At 39.3% G+C, this 23,323-nt stretch overlaps 1 protein-coding gene across 2 annotated transcripts in view; it reads left to right on the top strand.

Moving 5' to 3' along the window:
• Positions 1–784: 784 nt before the first annotated feature.
• The window catches only part of LOC131974592 (EGF-like repeat and discoidin I-like domain-containing protein 3), a 110,882-nt gene continuing 88,343 nt past the window's right edge, over positions 785–23,323 (top strand). For both annotated transcript variants that reach the window (XM_059336969.1, XM_059336968.1), the window contains exon 1: positions 785–1,094. In XM_059336969.1, coding sequence (XP_059192952.1) covers positions 1,031–1,094 — 64 coding nt within the window. In that variant the 5' untranslated portion in view covers positions 785–1,030. The remainder of the gene's footprint in view (positions 1,095–23,323) is intronic.

Below are 23,323 nucleotides of genomic sequence, written 5' to 3'. Positions count from 1 at the left end.
GTCCTATGTCTGTCTTTGCAAATATTTTCATGTAACCCATTTCAATCCAATTATGCTTGGCACATAGGCTATGATTAATCTCTAAAGATTTACACCTTTAATCCCAACAAGACTTTGAGAAGTTTATTGAAACAGCTATCCAACTTCCTCAGCTTGAAAGGGAAGCCCTGTGGAGAGAAATAAAAGAGGTTAGGGGAAAGGCAGAAGAGGCCGATTATACACAATTTAAAGTCCAAACCCCGGCAGACTTTTTGGAAGTGCTTCTCAGGAGGAGGAGGAGGGAGGAGGAAGAGTTGTCTCCATCAGCGAGACAGCGCCCCAGTCGGTTTACTGTGACCGACCGTGAAGCGCACATCCTGCACATCCTCCGGTGAGCCAAACGGTCTGTCCTTGAAGCTGCGTCAAGATTCACCGCCTAGCCAGGATGTTAGGTGATTGTACCTTCAAAATAAAAGCTTCTTCTTCATGGCGTACATCATTTTGCAAAAGCACCAATTGTTAAGGCATTGTAATTGCAATGGAAAGGACGATAGAATAAGAAAATACGATAAGACATTGCGCGAAAATCATTACGTATGAACCCTTTTGGATTATAAGGGATTCAATGCAACATATTTTGATTTCAAATAATTAATTTCGTGGTTTTATTTTGTAAGTGTGGTCCGGAAAAGATGGTATACGTAACTCAGGGAGGCTTGACAGCAGTTGTCCGGGAGCAGTGAGCGCACACGCCGCTCTCTCCACTACATCGCACCACTGCGGTAGGAGCGAGGAAGGCAGAAGCAGAGAGGGACCCAGCAGGCACACTTCACTTGTTTCTGCACGAAAAACATCCAGGTGGAAAGATTGTCTCCCTGCCTACTTTATCACAGAGGAGGACTTTACCTGAGAGGACATATAGCAACAGCTCCCAGGGCAATTCTACAGCCCGAGAGAGAGCGAAGGAGGGACAACTTTTGACTATTTGACTGATTTTTTTAAATTCATCCCACATCCGTAACCTTGGAAGTCAGACCTGTTTATTGAGAGGATGGGACCGCTACTCCTTTCCATCGCCCTGTGTTTGGGCGCCGCTGTCCCGCAGCATGTGAAAGGTGAGTGGAAAAGTGACTGGCTGTCAGTATTATTATTGTCAAAACATTTTTACACGACTAGCCATTTAGCGTGGGAGTACCCCCAACTGATCAGCAGGGATCGGAACGTCTTTACGCATCGAAAGTGAATTGATAATTTAAAGGGGGGGAAGCCCACATTATAACAATAGCTGAGCCAAATATGATGTGCGTTTATGGATAGCCTGTGTTGTTTGCGAAAAAACAGCAGCCTGTCAACACAAAACTAGCGCTTGTAATCTGTGCACGACTCGTTAGTTAATTGGTTTGCTTGCGTTTAAAGGACACTTGTTTGAGTCGATGTCACAGATTATTCCTTTTTTTTGAGTGGTGCGTAATCTCTCTGTGGGCTAAATCAGTCCGTGCATCAGGCGCGCACATTTTAAGGTAGAAATGTGCACAGCTCCTGTGTTTTGTGCGCCCTCACAGTGATAATCTTCAGCTGTTTGCTTCGGTTCTGCGTGACGGTTCCAGATGATAAAATAAACTGTACGTCCAGATATAGCCCTGGTCGGTTAAGACGGTCAAGACTTCACTTTTCCATCTTTAATAAACTGAATTAAGAAACAAGATAAATGGAAAGATTTCTCTAACGTGGGCTTCAGACAGATCCAGATGCTATCACTTAGAGGAGATATGCTATATTTGCTATTAGTTGCATCACGGCACCATTAATGACTAAAAAGACACCAGGAGAAGGTCAGCTGTGCAAGTTTAATGTATAATCTAACCAAAAACTGCCAGACTGCCTTATGTAGAGAGGAGCTTGTTGAAATCTTATATATTCAACTCACCCACTGGATCATTATTCAAATCATTTCACATCCCCACTTCCTTGCCCCTCCAAAATTCTGGTGATGGGGATATTTAAGGCTTTGCCCACTGTACATTGCCCATGAACAGCACAGAACAGTACCTGTGGGATTTCTGTAAAGAAAGCAGTGTAGCCCTTATGGAAGTGGGTCATGCCCATCCATCCTGTCTCTATTCATTTAGCAACATACTTGCCTCAGGAGTCACACATGTCAGACAGACCTCAGTCTCTACACCAGGAGTGCGCCTTAAGCAGAGTTTCAGAGGCTCCCTAAGCCTCGCAGTGTCAACTCAGAATCAGCGGCTGGAAGACATAATACTCCCTGGTAGGCTGGCATAATGAATGCAGAGGAAAAGCAGCGAGCTGTGGTGCCGTGGGTCGACTTGTTTAAAGGCTCAGTGAGTTAAAAATACACCCTGAACCGGTCCCTCAATTAATCATATCCCAGTTAAATTTGTGGCATTGTAAAGGGATTTTTGTCCATCTGTTTCCAAACTGAGAACAGCTGTAACCTCATTCACAGCAAGGAGCTGGTTTGAGGTGGGGATAGAGGTGGATGGAGGGTGTTAACAGTATTTGATCTGTGTGAGAGCTTACTCACAACCATCCCTGGTCACCCTGGCAGCATTTTAGCAACATAACTGCTCTGGACAGGGCTCCAAAGGTCCAAGAGCATTCAAACTCCCCATCACAAAGAATGAATTGTGAATATTCTAAATCTTTGCTTGTACTGTATAAAAGCTACATCATATTAACCTTTCCCAGTTGTCATTTAGCTGATGCTAAAAGCTCAAAGGTAGCTAGCGTCTACAGAGACAGCTATTGAGGATGTCACTGGGTGCCTCTGTCCATTCAAACAAATTGATGGGGTAGAAACATTCGCCTTCAGGTAAAACAGACTGCATTGTTCCAAGTCAGTGTGCAATACATCACTTCCTCTGGTTGGTTACTGGTGCTGACTCTCACACATTGTTTGAGATTCAGCCTGTCCGCCTGGACAAAGCACATGACCGCACCAGTGGGCCCTCCGTATGTAAGATGCTTTTGTGCTTGTTTAGAGAGTCAGTTTTAATGAATTTTATGCATCTTAATTTTAGTCTCAGTCTTGTTATAATTGCTGCACAATTAGAGCCTTTTAGGCAAATGGACGGCCATCTGGAGGGCCGATGTGAGTTTATGCTATTGGTGAATCATGATTAGTGTTGATATTGGTGGTCACTGTTCATTTCACTCAAATATTTAATTTGCTTAACCCTGCTGAAGAAATTGGCCAAACAAAATGCACAGCTATAGAATCTTTGTGATTTCTAGAATGATTGTGGGTTTAGACCGACCTGTTTAGTTCCTCATACTCTCAGACTGTAGATTTCGGTCAGTTTAAAACTTGAGGGAAAGACTGACAGAAGGCTACTTCCTTGCTAGCAGGAATGGCATGTGGTACATTTGAATAAACAATAGACCTGGCTGGAAACGAGAGGGATGGAAACTGTTGGCTGGATGTAACCTAATACTGCTTGGGATATCATGAGGCCATGGAACACCAACAACGCACGACAGATTAACTCAGATGCATTATTTTACAACAATATGCACAGTGGGCTATAATTGTCATAAGTTATATAATGTATTGATCGCTGCAGATAAACAGCCTCAGATTTGTAAACAAATTACTGCAGCAGAACAGTATTGGCTGGAGCTGCAGCAATTAATGGCTTAGTTTAACAGAAAATGAAATGACTATTTGGTGATCAATTAAGCAACTTTTCCAAAAATTCACTGGTTTAAGCTTCATAAATGTGAAGATTTGCTGGTTTTCTTTGTCATATATTACTATAAACTGAATATGTTTGGCTTTAGGACTGTTGGTCTAATGTAAAAAGCAATCTGAACATAATATCTCAAGTAAGGTTGTCATGATAAAAGATACTCAATATCTCTTTTGATACCACTGCAAAGAAGCAGAGAATAAATCCTAGGTGCACAAAATAGGATATATTTTTTAAATTGATATTATTGTTGCTAGAGAGAATGCTGTAACAGGTTCAGGGCCAGCTGACTTTCTGTCATCTGTTGCAGCCTTGAGTGAAAATCTGAGTAGATCTGACTTTTGTACTTTCGATACTATCAAATGCTTAATTAACTGAGACCGTGGAAGTGCCTTTTACAATGTTTATCTAAGGTTTTGAGAAATTCTAGCAAGTGCCTTCCTGTTTTATGATATTTATACTTCCAAATAAATAATAATGTATTGCAACATTTTCTTAAAAATAAGAATAAATGTTTCTTACCTTTAGAGACATAAGGTTAATGCTGAAATGTCCTTGGTTTATTATAAATAAACTAGAAAACTAAAACTTGTTTGCAGTTGGCAATATTAATGAAAAATTCTGTCCTTTGTCTAAAAGCTCATTACATTTACTAGCCACTGAAGGTTAAGGCGAATATACAGGTGACTTTTAATAACAATGACTTGCAACCTCCCTCTACTGTGCTCTTCACTGGTTTTAAATGGCAAAGTCTTCAATCAGTGGAGAGAGGTTAGACCTCTGTCAGATCAGCAGCCATGATATCCAAAGGAATGGACGACAACCCACACACAAGGAAATTAGACATAGGATATCAAGACACACAAGTCTTTCCACAAAGCCTTCTCCTGTCTCTATTGTGACATTGGCTACTGTTTTTTTTTTTCATGATTGGGCTATTTGTTGTCAGTGCAGGTGTTTCTTCATCCCATTAATAAATGAAGGAGAGTTCATTTGACTCCTATGCTGACAACTTAATGGATACCAAGCCATTTGTCTTTGCCGTAGTCGGGCCTCTGTTGCCCTGCCTACATTTCATGCTTGACTTATTGGGAGGGCACTAGAGGGACGGTTACAGAGGTTGTAAGGACACACGCAGAGGAAGAGCTTACCAAAGAACTCTCAAACAGCCCTGAGATAAGAATAGGCAGCTAAGATGTTTGAGCCAACACACACTCATATATAAGCGTTCAGACAGAAACTAAATGATTTTAAATGTCTGATCACCTGACAAGCCAGAAGTGTCTCACTCAACTAAAAATACTGGTGTTGGTGTCATACTGGCCCTCATTTATCAAGCGAGCGTACGACAGAAAGTGAGCGCAAAGTGGGCATAAGATAATTTCTACGCAAGCCTCGGCATTTATCAATTTGGAAGTGAGCGGAGGGTACGATCAGATCTCACATCTGCTCTCAGCTCGTCTACGCAAATTTGAGTCAGCGTGAAGTCCACACGTCTGAGTCGGAGAATTGATCTTAGACTATTGTATCGATGCCTGGAGCTGATACAACTCTGTGGTGTTTTGATTTTTAATGGTGACAAAGCAAAACATGTTTAGACTACATAATTTATCATTAAAACATAATCCAAAATAAATTCCCCCTGCGATCTTGAAATTATTTAAACAGAATGCTAGCCGAGGATATTAGATTTTTTGTCTTCTGTTATTTACCGTTATCCAGCTCCGACACCTGAGCGTCGGCGTCTCCTCCACCACCTGTGCTGCCCGAATATAAACATCTCCAATCAGCGCAGTCAAACGCTCCTCTGACTAGGACATCATTATTAGTAAATGTAAAGAGGTGAATAATATATCTCCATCATAATAATAGCAATATTCGGATATTATATAGATTATTAGGCTTTATATATCACAATGTATAAATTAATTACTCAAACCTCGCCGGGAGTTTAATGGTCCGCTACTCTGCTGACAGCACCACTGATTTCCTTCTTTTTCATTTTCTATGCTGTCAAACAAAACTAGTTTGTTGTGTTGCAGCTGTTGGACGTCAGCGTTTCACTTTCTGACTGAGAAATTCCTCTTCTTTTTGAATTAAAACTTACTTTAAAACATTGTTTACCTCCTTCAACCAAAAAGCTGTGAAAACAAAAAGTCCGTGCTCCAAATGTAAAATATTCACTGAACTTGTTTGAGTTTATAACTATAAGTACTTTTATTTCATGTCGCTGCGTATTTCTTTAATATGTCTATATTGCCCCTATTGTTAATTGTAACGGTGCTCTTTGCTAATTCATTCACTCATTGCGTCCTTCGGTGTCGTAAACTCTGGAGGCGAGCCTTCTGAATCTGGTATATATTAGGGCGTGACATCTAAATGACGCTCATTTCGAGCCGCCACCTTTATCAACAGCCGATCATTTTTACGCTGTGATTGGAGAGATACGATCGTTTGATAAATCCCACGTGAACCCTGTCGTAAGACGAAATATACACTCAGTTCTGCGTTGGTTTCTACGCTCGTTTGATAAATGAGGGCCACTGTGTTTTAGGTCCAGTTCTAGATTTTTGGCTTATTATCTCAGCATTTGTTCATCAGAGTGAAAAACATGACTAACACAAATAAGAATAGCTCTTTGCACATAACTCTGCCTGTTTTCCCCTAATCCTTTAATCGATATCTGATGTTTCTATCCACAAAACTCTGGAAACATTGATTCTGAGTTTTCCCAGACATGTTAAAGGTCTAATGCTGACTTAAAGCCGCATGGAACATTATGATGGCTGGCATAAGCAGCGATCGTCTTAGCATACTATTAATGCCAGTGTCAAACCTCAAACCATGACTGTGCCAGGGAAAAAGAAAAAAGGCCCTCTGAAACGGCAAAGAGATTATAGGAATGTTTCGTTTGTAGTGTCATTTCATGTTGAGTGTACTTCACTTTTTCAGCTAAGAACATGCAGCAGCCCGTCCTTTCATGGTTTCAGCATTCAGACGACCACATGCTGGTTTTAAGTAATCCCACTGGGTCACGATTAATGACTCAACTTTTGGAGGCACAAGCAAGCCCACAGTGCGGGCTCACTGTGTGTGTGGCAAAAACATTGCAGTTAATGAAGTTATATGATGTCTTGTTTGAAATGAACTGTAACATATTGTTTAGGATTGTTCATGAGTTCTCTGAGGCTTGCTGCTTTCTGGACTGACTAAGAAGAAACATTACATTAGGAGAAGAGCCACCCGGAGCCAGCCAGACAGAATACATTCAGCCTAAATGAGTTTAGGCTTGAGTGATATGTGAAAATTTTCCAACAAGCCACCGTCAATCCAACAATCGCCGATTGCTAATTTTAACACTAACACACGTAGAGCCAGCATGATTTCCCATGGCGCTCAGTGAATTAAGGGCTTAATTTGACCAAACCAGATCTTGTGATTGTTGGAACCCAAGGAGTGGGTTGGTGAGTTTTTTTTTTCTTTCGTCGCATTTGAATGAAGTGGTATCATCGGGGTGATGTGTTTGAGTGGCGAGTTTGAAAATAAACTCACAAAACATTAACTAAGTGGATATTCTTACACCTGTTTTCCTTATTAAAGAGAAAAAAGAATCAGTCAACTTCGGATTTTAAGTTTCCCTTTTTTGTCAAACTGATACTTGCCTTGTTATCTCATTGTACTGTATTCATTAGTCTTTCAACTGCTCCAACAATTACCAACTCTGCTTTGGTTGAAATGAATCCTTACTTTTTTTAAAGTGCTTTACAAATAAATAAAGTTGAGTTGAGGTAATTCACTGAGTGAGATGTGAAAATATACTATGTTTTTTCAAGCCTTAAGTAGGTAATGAAAGTTGATGCAACATTTGGACTTAAATTGCAAATTTAAACAAATTCTTTGCACGCATCGTGTAGCAGATACAGCTTGAAGGGAGAGGGTTGCTGTCTATCTGCCTCGGCAAAGTTTCCTTAGGCCACTGTCATCAGTTCAAAATGAATGTTCAGGTAGAAAGCAACTGGTTGAAGCCCTTGTCAGGTCTACTGATAATGCCCAGAGCTCCTCCGGGGGCTGCCACCTGAATGTACTGCCCCTGCTGCAGTGACACAGAGTCAGGCTTTGTTGAGGGAAAAGGCAGACAAATTGCCAGTGAACCAGGTAATAGTGAAACTATTAGTCTGTTTCATTACTTTATATTTATTTGATTAATATATACTGATGTCAATTGCATGGCAATCTACATTAGAAATAAAGAATAACACAAACAAGTGTGGTTATAATAACCATCTGCATGAAGTAATTTCCCTCATATTATTATACAATATCTAATTATATAAATTTATCATTGTGGTGCCAGAGGAAATACTGATTAAAACGCACATGCAGTTCATATACAAATATGGCTTTATGTTCAATTAAAATTGTCAACACTGTAAAATCATCATAATGCTTATTGGAATAAGTGGCATTAGGCTGTAAAGCAATGTAGCTTAATAGTTTTGTCAGAAGAAAACATTTGAAGTGGTTGGGGTGCATTAATTGCTTTAGGAAAACATTAGATTAGTATTGCTTCATCAAACACCGTGTACATGTTTTAAATCACAACTGAAAATAGATTAGCATTCGTCATCTGAGGAACAGTCCAAATAATTTTAGATTGGCATCGTTCCTTAAGCTTTATGCCTTATCCTAGCTCTGCTTCTTTTAGGAAACAGAAAAGCACAAATTTCATCATTCTTCTTCTTCTGAACTTAGTGTAATTAATTTCCTTCCATCCGTCCAACCTACCTTATCTGTCTGTCTGTTATTTGCAAACACAAACAGGCTTCACATCAGCTCTGTGTATGCCTACTGTACCATATTCGCAATATAATTTAACAACCAATTTCGACTTAGACAGCTAAGTATTAACTAAATAGCTATGTTCAATACAAAACAACAAGCACCTCAAGTTAAAACCTGCAGTCTGCGTCAACAATAGGGCCGTGTAATTACCGTATAAATGAATCTCTTTTGCTTTTTAAATTCTTTTGTATTTAAACACCTGCCTCTACACAAGAGAAGTGAGTCATTTTGTTAAGATATCTCTAGACAGCTTGTGTGTGTGTGTCTGTGTGTGTGTGTGTGAGAAGGGAGTTGGGAGGCAGGAATGCAAAACTCACTGACAAGCATCAGGGTGGATTCTCATTGCATTCCTTCTTCTTGCCAAACACAACTTTTGTAGTGGGAGTGGATACTGAGTGCTCTGGACCCACCCTCATTTTGTCAGGAGAGTGTCACAACAGCATCAACCATTTATTATCAGTGCTGGCCATGAGTGAAAGAGTCCACCTTTCCACAGAAAATCAATAAACTGAATAAATTATTTTGGATTAAGTGCAGAACTGCAGCAGCCTGTAAATCTGAGGAGGTGTGAGCTGTTTCAGCCTGTTTAAGCTCTATTGTGAGACCAAAGCTTTAAGACAGTGAGATTAAAAACAAAATGTCTTTTTGCAGAGTTTAAAGCTTTTACACGAACGGATGAATGACGCATAGACCTTTGAATGCTTTAATGTTTTATCTTTACACAAAAAGCCAGCTCCTGACACATTTTTGCGATGTAATATCTGCTCTCTGTGAGGATATAAATGTCTTTTATACTTGTAATTTATAGTCTTTCCAGCTTTCAAAGACTCTTTCCGAACAATTCCTAACATTGTTTTTTTTTTTTTTTTTTTGGCATTGTCAGGTGTGTGTGGGCCACCCAGTCTCATATTAATTTGTAATGGGAGGAGATAGTGGGTAAGGTTTCAAATAAACCCAAAGCTTGCAACATTCATGCTTGTATTTATTAGACAAGCATGCTTTAGTTGCTGCACTACGCAGGCATTGTCTTCTACACAGTCAAATTTAAGATTGAGGAGTTTAAAGCAATAAGCTTTCCTCTGGTCGGATAAAGTCTTTCTATTGGGCTCTGGAACACCACTGCATTTTCAATAAGCCCAATCTACTTCTTTGAAATTAGATCGGTGATGAAGTTATTATTCTTGAAAAGCGTACTTAAATCATGGCCTCTATGTTACAGTCCACACACCAGGGTCAAAAAGGTAACTTGAATCATTAACCATTTTCTCATTTGCATTTACAGTAAATGATGCCATGGCTACATGGTCATCTAAATTAATAATGATAATGCTCAAATTGTATTGTGCCTGGTGCAGTTCATCTTTAACTATTCTTTTCCCACCCATCTGCTGTTCTAATTATCTCTTTCTTTTTCTCACTCACCTCGATAATGAGCTGGGTGTAGTAGATGCAACCTGTGCTTTTGGATTTGTTTGTGTATTTCATCTCATTCCCAGACTCATCAGTGCTGAAATTTACATCATTTTATCTCATATTTGATTATTTCAATACCTGTACTGATGAAGCCGTGTCTTTTCTGTGTGTGTGTGTGTGTGTGTATGTGTGTGTATGTGTGTGTATGTGTGTGTGTGCAGTTGTTTGGTTATGTGTGCTCGAAGCCTGGAGAAGTAACCCAGAAATGTCATCACACAAAGTCTAGTTTCTGGCTCTTAAGCACAGTATGTGAATGTGCATCCATACTTCACTCATCCCCCCCCCCCAAAAAAAAACAAAAAAAACAAAACAAAACAACATCCCTTCATGTGAGCCAGCCTTCTTTTCCACTAAATTGTGCTGAATGCCAACCAGGCAGTGTTTGATGTGTGACCGAGAACAAGATTGAATATATCTGGTCAAAGAAATGTAAAAGATATATATATTGACGTGTTTCTTTAAAAATAAAGTCTGTATTGTACTTGAACTGAAAGCCTGTCCTTCAACTCAAATATGAACAAACTGTCCTGGACTAGTGCCAAGTGCTTTTCAGAAGGGTTATTTGAGGTAATAGCATAAAGTATAGGCTATCTATTGAGAAGAAAAGTGCAGGTTTTTAAAGTGGAATATCTCCAGTCCAGATGTTTTAGATTACCCTAGGAGTGGGTAGAGAGAGAGAGAGAGAGCTTAGAGCCAGGATAGAATCGCCTTTAATGTGAAGTTCAATGAACAGCAACCACTCACCTTCAAACTTCAAAGTGAAGCCCATTAGAAAACTCACAGTCCATTGTCACTTATAAAAAGGGCAAGGGTTGCAACAGGTTGCACCATTTCAGTAATTGTTAGGTGCTGTACGGGATATGGAAGTGATGATTAGATTGCTTTTTTCTCCAAAATCTTGTTTTTAGACGTGTAGCGCCAATCATCGTCTAACAGAAGCCCTAATAATTTAAAACATGACTGAGGCAATGACAGCAAGGAACCAAGCAGCTCTTCGTCACTTAGATGTGCACAAAAAACTGGTAGGGGCATTAAACCGCTGGTCTCACTGACTTGGTGACAGGAATAAGATGAATTCAACATGCCAATGGGCAATGATGCTATTAAACATGCGCAGATTGCTTTTGTTTTTTTTGCTATTACAGGCGCTGTACATGGCATCCAGAGCACATCTATGGTTCTGAGCTGGGATTGCCTCCACACCCCTCTCACTTCATTCCCAACATGTCACATACAGACGCTTGGTTAGGAGCCATTTGCGCCACTTTATGAAGCACTCTAAACATGTAGCACACAATAAAAAGTCTGCTGCTTGTGTGTGTAGCCCCGTACACCAGTCTTTTTTGTTCCATTGAACTCATCACTTAAGAGTCTGAAGTAGGGATGGGAATAATTGATCGATGATAGATTAATGGTCGTTAAGAATTTGGTCGATCATGTGGCATTTTTAATCGATCTGTGCATTTTTGATTACATCACGTACGACCGTGCGTTTAGTTCTGCGGCCGTATGTGAATAAGCCAATGAGCTGAGAATTAAATGGATGAAGCTACAGTTTTCAAACTGAAAATTGCAGTGACAGTTATTAAACACACAGAAATACAAGAGTATTAATTGGAGCAAAACTAGCTTAATGTACCAAACCTTGCTAGCATGAAATACTGATTTTAATTTTGACCAAAACTTATTTACACAAAAACACACTTAAATTTGCAAGATTGCTGAGAAAACTAACCTCATGCCTCTTCGGGTGGTGCTAAAACATAAAACATTGAACTCCTTGACGTTATCTTTACAGTATAATCTCACTTGATTTAGTTTTATGATCGACAGGAAGTCTTTTTTCGTCCTTTCAAAATAATATATATACATATATATATATATATATATATTTTTTTTTCCAATGTATGCATATTTTTATACATACTGGAATATGTATAAAAACATATCGATTAATTAAACGTTAACGTTATACATGCTCGAGTTTGCAGGCATCTTCCAAACGCCCATCCCTAGTCTGAAGTGTGTGACATTAGTTCCAGTACTTCCTGCTCACACTGTCTGTCACAGGGCCAGCACAGACACACACACAGTTCCACCTTCTGGCAATTAGATAGTTATTAAATATAAATTATCACACAATCCATCAATTAAGCATTATGCATATTTGTGTTTCAAATATTATGTGGAATTATTACACAGGGTGCTGTATGAACATATGACATATAGTATTTGTCATTTACTTTTTTGTCCAGACACGCGCAACTGGTTTTAGTGTTACTCCTATGCATATCTTAAGTCTGTGCACATGTTTAGGGGAAACAATGAGAGGAAAGCAGAAGAAAAGACAGAACAATAGACATTATCTCAATAATAACTCAGCACTGACATGAAAGGAGATGATTTTTTCTTACTACTTTGTCTTTGTCATTTAATGACAGTAACACTAACTTTAAAATGTTTTGCTTTAATGTTATACATCCCAGCTGATTCCACTGACCTCATTCACCATGCTGAGCATTGTCTTCTATTTTGCTTGGAAACCTGCTACTTCACAGTGTGGTCTCTCTATAATTCACCACTGTTTGAGGTATGAAATATTTAGTGTGATCTTTCTAACCTACCTCAGCTGTTATAGGAAGGTGTGCTTCAGTGCAGATGCAGGCAAAGTCACACTGAAATATACTTTGAACGCTGCGACTGCTAATCTTGTAATGTATCTCGTGTTAGAGATGTGAATCGTCTGACAAGTTAAATTAGCGGTTCAAAAGTTTAAATCACAGTGCATATTTTTAACCAGGTTCAAAGCATTGAAGAAGAATCTTTGCGGGATATCTCACCCTCTCTTTCTCACTCTCTCTACTTCTCTTTCTGACTCCCTCTCTTTCTCAACACACACACACTCTAGAAGTTATAATTATAACACATAAATTCAGTTCTAAGGTGGCTGCTGCAGCTGGGCGAAGATTTGGCTTGATGTTATGAATAAAACAATTTCATAGCTTTTTCCTTCACTGTGTGTTGGACTTGATTGTGGAGCAATTTTGCAGATGCATGCTTGTCGCTTTGTGTCTGATGCCTGTGTGTTTGATGCTGTCTTTAAACATCACTACTCATTTCAACACGTGTGTTAAGTCTGTGATAGTTTATTTGCTTTCTCCTGCTCAGTTTTCTTTTACAACTGAGCGTTTATTCAAGGAGACACAAAATAATCACAGAAAAGTAGCTTCGGTATGCTTTTTTGATGTCCAGTAATCAACCGTGACTGTACATCATCACTCATAAAGCTACTGTACACTGAGCCTTGTCTTGCTCAACACTGTGGCTCTGTGAGGGAGCGGCGCTTGTTACATGCAATTCACTGACCAAGGAGTAAGCAGGATGAAGAAATTCAATTTGTCAAGGTCTGCCCTTTCCAGTACACACAATGCGCAGCTTAGGCCAGTGGGTTTGAAGTATGACTGGAACAAGAATCAGAAGATATTTTGTAACTACTTTATTCATGTACTTCTTACATGCATCTTGTGTAATAAAGCAACATGCACGCAGCCTTTGCCATACTTTTCACAGTTTAAATTGCCAGTATGACCTTCACCCAATAAGTAATAGTAATGCTCTGTAAGAGCAATCTGCCATGCAGTGAAATAATGAGAAGTGGTGCAGTGCTTTGTGGTCTAGGATGATGGACAGAAGATGTTTTAAAGGGGACCTATACTGCTTTTCAGGCTTCATATGTATTTTGGGTTTCTATAAACACAATTACATGCTTCAAAGTTCAAAACACGAATTTTTCTTATTCTGCCCATGATGCTGCACATATATTCACTCTCTGTCACAGCACACGTCTCCTCAGGCCAAGTCTGCTCTGATTGGTCAGTGTTCCTGGTTTTCTGACATCAGAGTTGATGATCTTTTCATCTAAATCTAATCATATGGGAAAAAGTGTATTTACCAAAATGTTTCCTTTGATGCATAGAAATATGTGTACTTATAATAATCCAAAATCACAATCTAAAACTAGTATTCAATTAAATGCTTTTACTGTATTTATCAAACTAAACATTGGTTCTTTGAAGTTATCTGTGTCTCCGTGTGTCTTACACACACACATAAGCAAAAAGACAAAAAATTTGAATTTGCTGCACCAGAGGATCCTTTGTGAATTTTGAATCAGAGGGATGCTCAGTCATAGAGTGTATTTGTGTGGCATAATTTCCCTTTCATCCAAAACGCCACATGGAAAACATCAAGACAACAAGAGAGCTAATGAGGTAAACATTTAACGAACAGGGTCACAGAAATGCCTTCATGTGCTGTTGAATATGCATTAATCCTGTGAATTAGTGACACAGTTTTCAAGTAAAATGCTTTTTCCCCCCTTGCCCATTTTCTTCTTTCCTCTCCTGTTAATCTGCACTAGCACTTTCAGTCACAGACACCTTCCTCTTCAGCGGCTACTGTGAAGATTCAGATGAGATGAGAGCTTCACTTCTTTATACATGTTTGATGAATCTTTTTATTCCACTTCTGGGATACAAGCATGAATGTGGGAGATCTTGTCGGGAAAAAAAAGGTACAAAAGATGGGAGGTTTCCAAGTTTGTAATGAGGCTAGCACGGCTCTCCTGGCTCACGAGCAAACTAGGGCATCTGTAATGAGCATGCAGAGAAATGGGGGGTGGGGGACAGAGAGGACAGAGAGAGGCATGTTGCAAAACTGAATTGAGCCACTAGCTCAGCTGTCCAGTGGCTGTAAGGTCCAAGGAGGGGTCGGTCATTCTGTGGCCCCCACTGAATACCATATACTGATTGAATGTGATAATTCTACTCCCTTTAGACTGAACGTGTGTGTTTTCCTAGGAAGTCAAAGTTTGATTTCATCATAAGGACACGTAGAATTTCCATTTATCCATAATGGGTTTTTTTAGACGGATGGCGAAAGAACCAGCTGTGATAATTCTCATTGACAAACACTGACACTAGGTTTAAGAGATAGCCATTATTTCAGGGAGAAATTTTGTGTAATGGCATGACCATCTCATTGAACAATAATAATACACAAACCTGTTCTCTCCACATCAAAGCAATGATCTGATAATAGCAACCATTTCAAATTGAATGTGGCTGCATTTCCAAAGTGACATTTCTCTCACTATGCAATTATAGTATTGAAAATAATATTATACATCCAGTAAAATGTTTATGAGCTAACTGAGTCTTAATTAGCAATAACCTGTTGTAAGGTCCATATGAATTATTTTAATACGCACTATCCATCATAGGGCTTTGTTGTTATTTGTCTTTGTCAGTCTTTGATTTACAATATAAACATTCAGGCGCACCAACAATTTATTTGGGGTGATTTATTTTTGTTTACCATTTTTGGTTTTAAACTTGTACTACTTCTAAACTTATAGTTCTTTTTCATAGTTTGGGACATAGACTCCATAGATGACCCAACAGCTCCCCAAAAGTGAAGCCAAGACATCTTAATTGCCCCCTGGTGGCTGGCTGCAGTATAGGTCATAAACCTCACACTTTTTTTTGTCATTCTGAGCATTAATTATCACACTGATGTATGTTCAAGTCTTCATATTTCTGATGTTTGTTTTTTACTGGTTATTTAATACTGTAAAAAGGTGATGAGACGTCATAATTGACAGCTGTGATTGACTACCGAGTGGCCTGGTGGATATATGTGACAGCCCTCATACTGTGGCTTCAACTCCAGGCTACTGCACAGCCTCTGGCTTGAAATGTGCAACATGGCGACGCCTGTATCTGGGATATTCTGGCTTAATTTGTGTACAATGGGAGGAAGTAGAGACAGTCTATGGTCGGGATGGCTACACTTTATTTTTGAAAGTTAAAGATATCAGGAGGCATATTTGTCCTGTTGAACTTTATTATGCATAAATAACAATGTAACAATATTAGCAGTGTTGTAATCATCATTCATTAAACTCTACTATTGGCCTAAAGGGATAGTAAAACAAAAATTAATTCTCCCCTCTGAGCAGTTTTTATCACTTACCTGCCAAGGCCATCACATAAAATAAATAGCTTTACGATGTAATACCAGCTCAGGGCGGTCAGAGGTTAGCCTGGTGTGTGAGACTTAGATGATAATATATGTTACTGAGCCTGCAGAGTCATGGGGGGTGCTGTATGTGAAAGAAAAATGCTCAGGTACAGTTTATTGTGTTGGAACTGAAGGGTTGGACCACCACCAAACTGGAGGTTGGATGCCGAAGGTTGCCAAATCCAATTTTCTACTACCACATGAATTAGGCATTCATAAAAGGTACAGGATGTAAGCAGTGATTTATTTACCCTGTAACATTAATATTGGTGGTGCTACTGCAGCTGATCATGTTGATTCATTATGGCTTAATGGCATAATATCCCTTTAAATCACTTTATGTGAGTAAACATAATCCTTGATATATTTTTAATCTCTTTACATCCATTTATCTGCAATGTCACTATAGTTTTGGAATCATTGCACTTTTTTATTCCTTAGTTACTTCATGGTTCAGACTGTTCACGGGTAATGGTTTCACCTGAGGAAAGCTTGAGTCCCAGGTTGCTGGAAAATCCGGTGAACCCTCGAGACACTGGGCTGAGTGCATTATCTCTGCCCCTGGCCCATGATGAGGAGAGGTATCGATCTTATCCTCAGACCAAAGCCCTCCCTGCACCTCTGCAGGGCTTACAGATGGCTGAGGCAGGATGCACAGTAATGAGAGCAATAGAGGGCAGAATGAGGGCCCAGCTTAGTCCTAACAAGGATGAAGACCTTTACACTAAAGAAAAGAAAGAAGCTTGCTGGGCATTTTTGTTTTGTTTGTTTTTATTTAACCCCCTCCCCTGCCACTCAGTTCTTTCCTTCTCTGAGCACAGTTTAGGTCTTTACCACACCATGCACTGTAGCCTTGACGGTCTTATCTCGAATTTAGGACCCCATGTGGGAATATATCTCAGCACAGACTGTTTGAAAAGTAAATTTGGTTTACTCCTAGTATGAAGTCAGAGCAGCAGTGGCGGTGGTCTCAAACGATTAAAAGCATTTCTCAGAGAAAGTGGTTGGAGCTTAGCCAGACCTAAGAGGGTAGGATACCTCTGGCTGGGAGGAAAGATCCCCACTCCTTTGAGTGCTATGGTTGAAGGCTTTTGTGGCAACAGAAGTTGTTTTCAGTCAGAGACTCCAAAGAAAAGACTTTATGTGTGCAAGCCTTTGAGATGATGATTATGTTGGTGAAGCCTCTAACCTCGTAGTGACCAAAGCTCGACCACACCATACTTATTATGGGTCCTGATTCTGGGCCATGACTGCTGTAGGCTTCTGTTCGGCTTTCCTAGAATTTCCATCATATTGTATGGAGACGGGAGGCGAGATGGTGTTGAAACAAAAGATTGTTTCTAGCCCAACAACAGAAGAATAAGATTAACTTTTTAGACCAAAGTGAGACTTTAATGTGCATTCACACATAGGTGGTGCTGGAAGATTCATGACATTGTGACTAACTAGTTGTCACTAACTGGAAGTTGAAGAAACTTTTAGGAAGTATGCTTATAAGTTCTTTCTGAGATTTTGTCGACTAGATCAATACCACTTTCATGTCTGTAAAGCAAATATGAAGCAGTCAGTTACAGCTTAGCTTAAAGACTGGACACAGGAAGAATCACATGGCCAGGCTCTGTCCAAAGTGATCCCTCCAAGTTAAGCACTGACAAAGCATCACATTTGGTCAAAGGCTCACATTTGTGGGTCAAATGTCTCCTCAAGGTTTAACTCTTCACAAAAGCTCTGCACAGATTGATTTTGCAGCTGTGAGCAAAATTACTTATTGTGGCAATTCCATGGCTGTGAAATGACTTCACTCTGAATGTTCCTGATATAAATACTGGTCTGACCTAGCCGTTAGATTTGGCCTTTTTGAAATGAGGAAATCTCTGGTTGGACCTCTCTAAATACTAATACGGACCCATTCTGCCTCAGTTCCACTAGCTGTTGAAATCTGTTTAACTCAATGAGGGGGGAAGTTTAAAGGACTGCCCTCAGCAATTGACTGACTTCACAGGAGCACCAAAGGTTTCTCTCATCTTCAAAATGTCCCTGCAACGCAGACCTAGATCTCTTCTCTCTGGACTAGGTCCTCCCAAAAGCTTTCACAGACTTAGCGGCCAGCATGCTCTCTGTTATCAATACCCATTTCATCTGTTTGATGTGCTGCTTTTTCTCAGACTCTCTCCACAGTCTCTCTCCTTTCTGGCGCCTTTTAATTCCGGTCCACATTCCTGCATGTTCATTTTTTTTCCTCCTTTGTGCACTTATCTTTATAGTGCTCTTTCTGAATGTGTATGTGTTCTAGGACCACACTGTCTGTCTCTCTGCTCTTCTATGGTTGTTTAGCATTTTCAGCCCTCTCTAAACATCTCCTCTCTCTTCTCGCTTCCCCCTCCCCGAGGCCAAAGCGAGCTTATTCCCTCTAGCTATTACATCCAATTAGGAGGAGTGAGAGTTTCACCCCTCCTCCATTTCTACACTAACAATGTGGAATACAGAGGGATGAGTCAGGGTTTTCTCTTCTCTTCTTTGATGTGAACAAATTACGCTTCAGATACACATTTGGCAAGGAAACAAAGATCCAGCTTACTCTTTCAAGTTTGGATTCTTTGTCATTTGGTTAACAACAACATACACAATGGGAGAATAGATGACTCGGTGTGGATTGATGGCTTCTTCTGTTTCAGCTGTTACTTTCAATTGAATTGCTTAGAATTTAATTTGAGTGATAACAGTATAAATATATGTGGGCGTCGTGATAACATTTGAACTAATCACAAACTATGATCGTCACTTTGCTGAAGCTTTTTCCAGCCTTTCCATGGACATGGCTCCTCTGATAGTACTCATGTTGGTTCTGCTGACTTACACTAATGCGGTTCCTCTTTCTGGAGAACACATGTATGAGAGGTCTTTCAGATGAATATAAAGTAGGCCTGCATATGTGAAGAGTATTCAAGATGACCTTTAAAAACCTCTTTCTTTTGCAAAATACATGATCTACAAATGACCTTCAGTTAACATCCCAGGTTTTTTTTTAATTATTTGAAAAGAGCTTCAGAAATAAAGTACAGAAAAGCCACATGACCCATTTCAGCACTGTTTCATAGTATTGATGAAAGAAATGGAAAGAAAAATTAGATTTATTGGATCTTTAACCCTTGTATTGTGCATCATACTGGAGGTGGAATGTGCTAATAAGAACTCAACTCTCCAAAACAAAAGCCCTGGTAGGTGTTTGAGTTAAGTGCCTCCAAAGCCATGACAGCGGCTTTTTGTGCCACAAATGACAAGGCTGGTTATAAGCTGTTTGGTTTTATAAGTATAAGTGTCTTCTAAGTCATAAGTGTTTAAAGGTGATAAGGTGTTCCCTATTTTACATTCTTAGAAGAACAAGTTAGCAAAATGAATATTAAATCCTCACATAGCAGTGAAAACTGCAGAGACAATAGGACTTAACCTTTACAGTTCCATCTCAGATAACTGAAGTAAACAGAGGTTTGTGATCCAAAAGGGGCGGAAAATTACCATCAAATTTCTGGAAACAGCTTGTGCAACATAATGGGGTCAGTGGGCTTTAGCACTCAGGGAGCTTATTTGTTTCTGTTTACTGGTTATACACACTTTGGTGGATTACATACATGAGAGTAAAGGTAATGATGACAGCATTTTCATTTTGGGGTTGAACTGTTCTTTTAAGATTAGTCGAGCTGTCTCATATGGAAGCTTTTGCTTCGTGTCTGCTGTAATATGCTGTTTCTGCTTCTTCTCTGCCTCTCTCCTCCATTTTTTTCTTCTTCTTGCTACCGTTGCGGTTATAATCCTGACTTGCATTATTCATTTTGGTACACAGATCAAATAAACATACATTCTTCTTGGAAGGGGAACCTTCTCTGTATGTATCCACTGCTTTGCTTTATGTTTTATTTGCTGTTTTAAAAGCCACATGAAGTGCAACCAGATAAGTGGAGCTTTTTATCTGACCTCATGTTCATATTGGAAGCTATATATATATATATATATATATATATATATATATATATATATAGTTTTTTACAATGGCAGAAATAATGTTCTTCATACTATTTATGTGGGTTTCTTTTTCGCCCCCAAATAAGCATGTAAAAAACAATGTATTCAATGCAGGCAGTTGTGGCAACTTCTTTGTCACCTCATCTTTATCATTACAAACCAAATTCATCAGAGTTTAGTATCAGGTTAAATACATTTATATGACATCTAATATGATGTTTTGGTTATGAGATATTTTGTTCTGTAGTAGGACAGTGAGCAAAATAAAAGCTGGAAAAGCAGTTTAGAAACAGTTTCTCGGCTGAAAAGCAACACTGGCTGCACCGCCATGCATATCAGCCTCTATGCCAAGGCATCTGGTTGTTGCTCATTAAACAGTGCAACAACCGTTATTCAGTTTGGAATTATTTCTGGAAGAATAGCAGCAATTAATCTGTGAATGAATGGTTCTGTTATCAAACTGGATGGCATGCAACATGCTTGTGTTTTCTATCCGTTGCTCAATGGATTTGATGAAATCTCAGAATTTGTTCACAACCTCAATTACCAGCAGCACAGATTGCATTGTATCGACAATTTTCAGAAAGAAACTGACAATTTGGTCCACTTCTGTATTCTTGAGGTGGCCTCCTATAGGGTATGGTCAATCAATACTGACCATAGCACAATTAGGAACATATATTATTGTGCTGACACTTGGTTTTGCACGCTGACACTTAGGAGCAGACTTTAAAAAACATATTGATTGCATGTCAAAAACACAGTATGAATCAGGCCTTGGATGTATCTGCACTCTGTATTGACCACATTATAAAAACACTTCCCTGTAGTCAGTCTGATCCAATGGGTTTTTCCTTATGTTATGCTTGGAATAGCAATTTGATGCTCTATTTGACTGAACATCCTCTTCACAAGCAATCACATGCAGTCTACAGTCTGTGATATTATGGATTTTAAACAGTTCTATGGTTTCTTTCATTTGGCTCAGACACACTTGTCACAAGAAAATTACTTTCAGATCTTTGCTTTGTTTTAGGCCAAATCAATATGTTAAATTCATATTGATGCTTTGACTCAAAAACACAATATGTATATTCCGAGTTTAACCAGCGAAGCCCGATCCAGAATTTTCATATTTTTGTATTGTTCTCATGTGGGAACAGCCATGTTAACCTTAGCAGATTCATTTTAAAAACTTTAAAAAGTAGCTGGTTAAGGACTTTAACATTTTCTCTGGTATCTAGTGCATTGCATTGCACTGACTGTACTGTAGCCAATTAAAAAAATATTGAAGTACAGTTTTAAAGCACATATCATCTTTCACTACTTTATTGAGCAGCGGCTGTATTCCCATAATAAAGTGTTTTGGCATTGCTTACACCACTGCATTGGGAAATAGAGCTCTGTAGTGTCTGTTTGGAAAAAAATGCAATAACAAGTTGTTTTTTTTTCCACATTGTGCAGCCCTGTTTTCCACAATATTCCTACTTTCATGTCCTGTAACTTACTTAACAGAAGTTTACATGGCATGTAAAGCATCCTTAGAAGCAAGATGAGCTGTGCGGGGGAAAAAAATCCCTGATCTCATCCTGGAGTGTGATGGTCTTTCTTCCCCCCTTTTCCTTCCTAAACCACATGTCAAAGAGTCACTCGTTAATGGAGGACTTTACCCTGCGCTCCTGCTCTGCTGACAAAAAAGTAAAATGAGGATGGATGGGTTATTTACTTAGAGAGAGATAGTGTTTGCTTGGCTTGATATAAAGGGATGTGCTACGGCACTTCCTCGTCATTAGTTGGAAGAACATCAACAATGCCTACCTAATTATTGTTGGTATTGTGACTGTGAGTCATTTCACAGTTAGCCACCCACTCCATTGCAAGATGATTTAATGTTAATAAGCACTGCTATGATGGAACAAACACTTTTAAGGGTGATGTTGTGTGGGAGATAGATGTGCAATGAGCATCTGCTGGGGGTTGGAAAGTGAGTGTGTGTGTGTACTTGTGTGTGTGGGTAGGGGGGTACATGGAAAGGTGATATCTGTAGTGCTAATGTAGCACATGTACACAGATTGCCATATGTGCCACAGTGCAGCTAACTAAATCCTCATTTGCAGCAAACCAGACATTGTTTTTTTTCCTGTCAGAAAAAGCAAAAATTAATGAGACGATATAAATTCTGACAGTTTTTATCGCCAGTTGGATTCAGTTCTGTAACTGTCTGTGAACAAAAACTAAACTGTGTTCTGTCTTTCACCAGACCAGTCTGCTTTTCTAAATATTCTGACAATATAATGTGAGAGCCATTAAAACTTAGTGAGTATAAATGCTGATTTGCTGGATTGTGTCACTTACATTAATGATAACTCTTACCTAGAATTACCAACTAGTCTATAACAATTTATGTCAATCGTATTCTGCAGCTGCCTGGCAAGTTGATTGTGATAGTGCTGCTCATTTATGGCTGAAAACACATGGAACCTTTTAAACTGCGACTTGAGTCATGCAGTAATTAAGTGCAGTCCTGTGGCAAATTAAACTGGTTTGTGTGCTAATTTTATGGATTCTATCTCTTTCAAACTACTGTATCATGATTAAAACAGCTCATGTCTCTTACTCACTGCCAAGTACGGAAAATAAACATGAAAACTCCAACAAAAGTTTTACTGCTTGAGATTCATAACATGAGACACTTGACAGACGCAAACAGGATTTGTCAGCCACAGCGAGTGGTGTCTGGGCTACCAGCATTAGCAGTGACAGCTGACTGTCACTCCTCATGCCCCATCGCTAAATAGGAATACAATCCATTACCCGGATTGTTTTTGACTTTGTCATGGGTTGACTGATCATGAAGGTAAAAGTGATACACTTTACGGAGCCATCATATCAGATGGAGCTCGATTTGACTGCTGCCTGGCCATTTTTGTTGGAGTTTTCAGTAGTTACATCCCAGTTAATCATTCATGTTGGCAATATAAGCAATACAAAGACATGTAGCTCTACAAAAATGTATAATCCATGATCTATCTCTCTCAATTAACCATATTGGCCTTTCTCTATGTCACCCTTTGGGTACAAAGCTACGAAAACAGCAGATACAGGCCTGAAAAAATGCAGATATAGCAAGGCAAAGCAGCAAGTGGACAAAGCTCATTCTAAGTGAGAGTAAATCTGCTGATTGCCTTCACTATCATTAAGCTGGGGACCAGGGG

This window comes from Centropristis striata, chromosome 7, assembly GCF_030273125.1.
Source record: "Centropristis striata isolate RG_2023a ecotype Rhode Island chromosome 7, C.striata_1.0, whole genome shotgun sequence".
Lineage (NCBI taxonomy): Eukaryota > Metazoa > Chordata > Actinopteri > Perciformes > Serranidae > Centropristis > Centropristis striata.
This window is presented reverse-complemented; position numbering and strand designations above follow the sequence as displayed.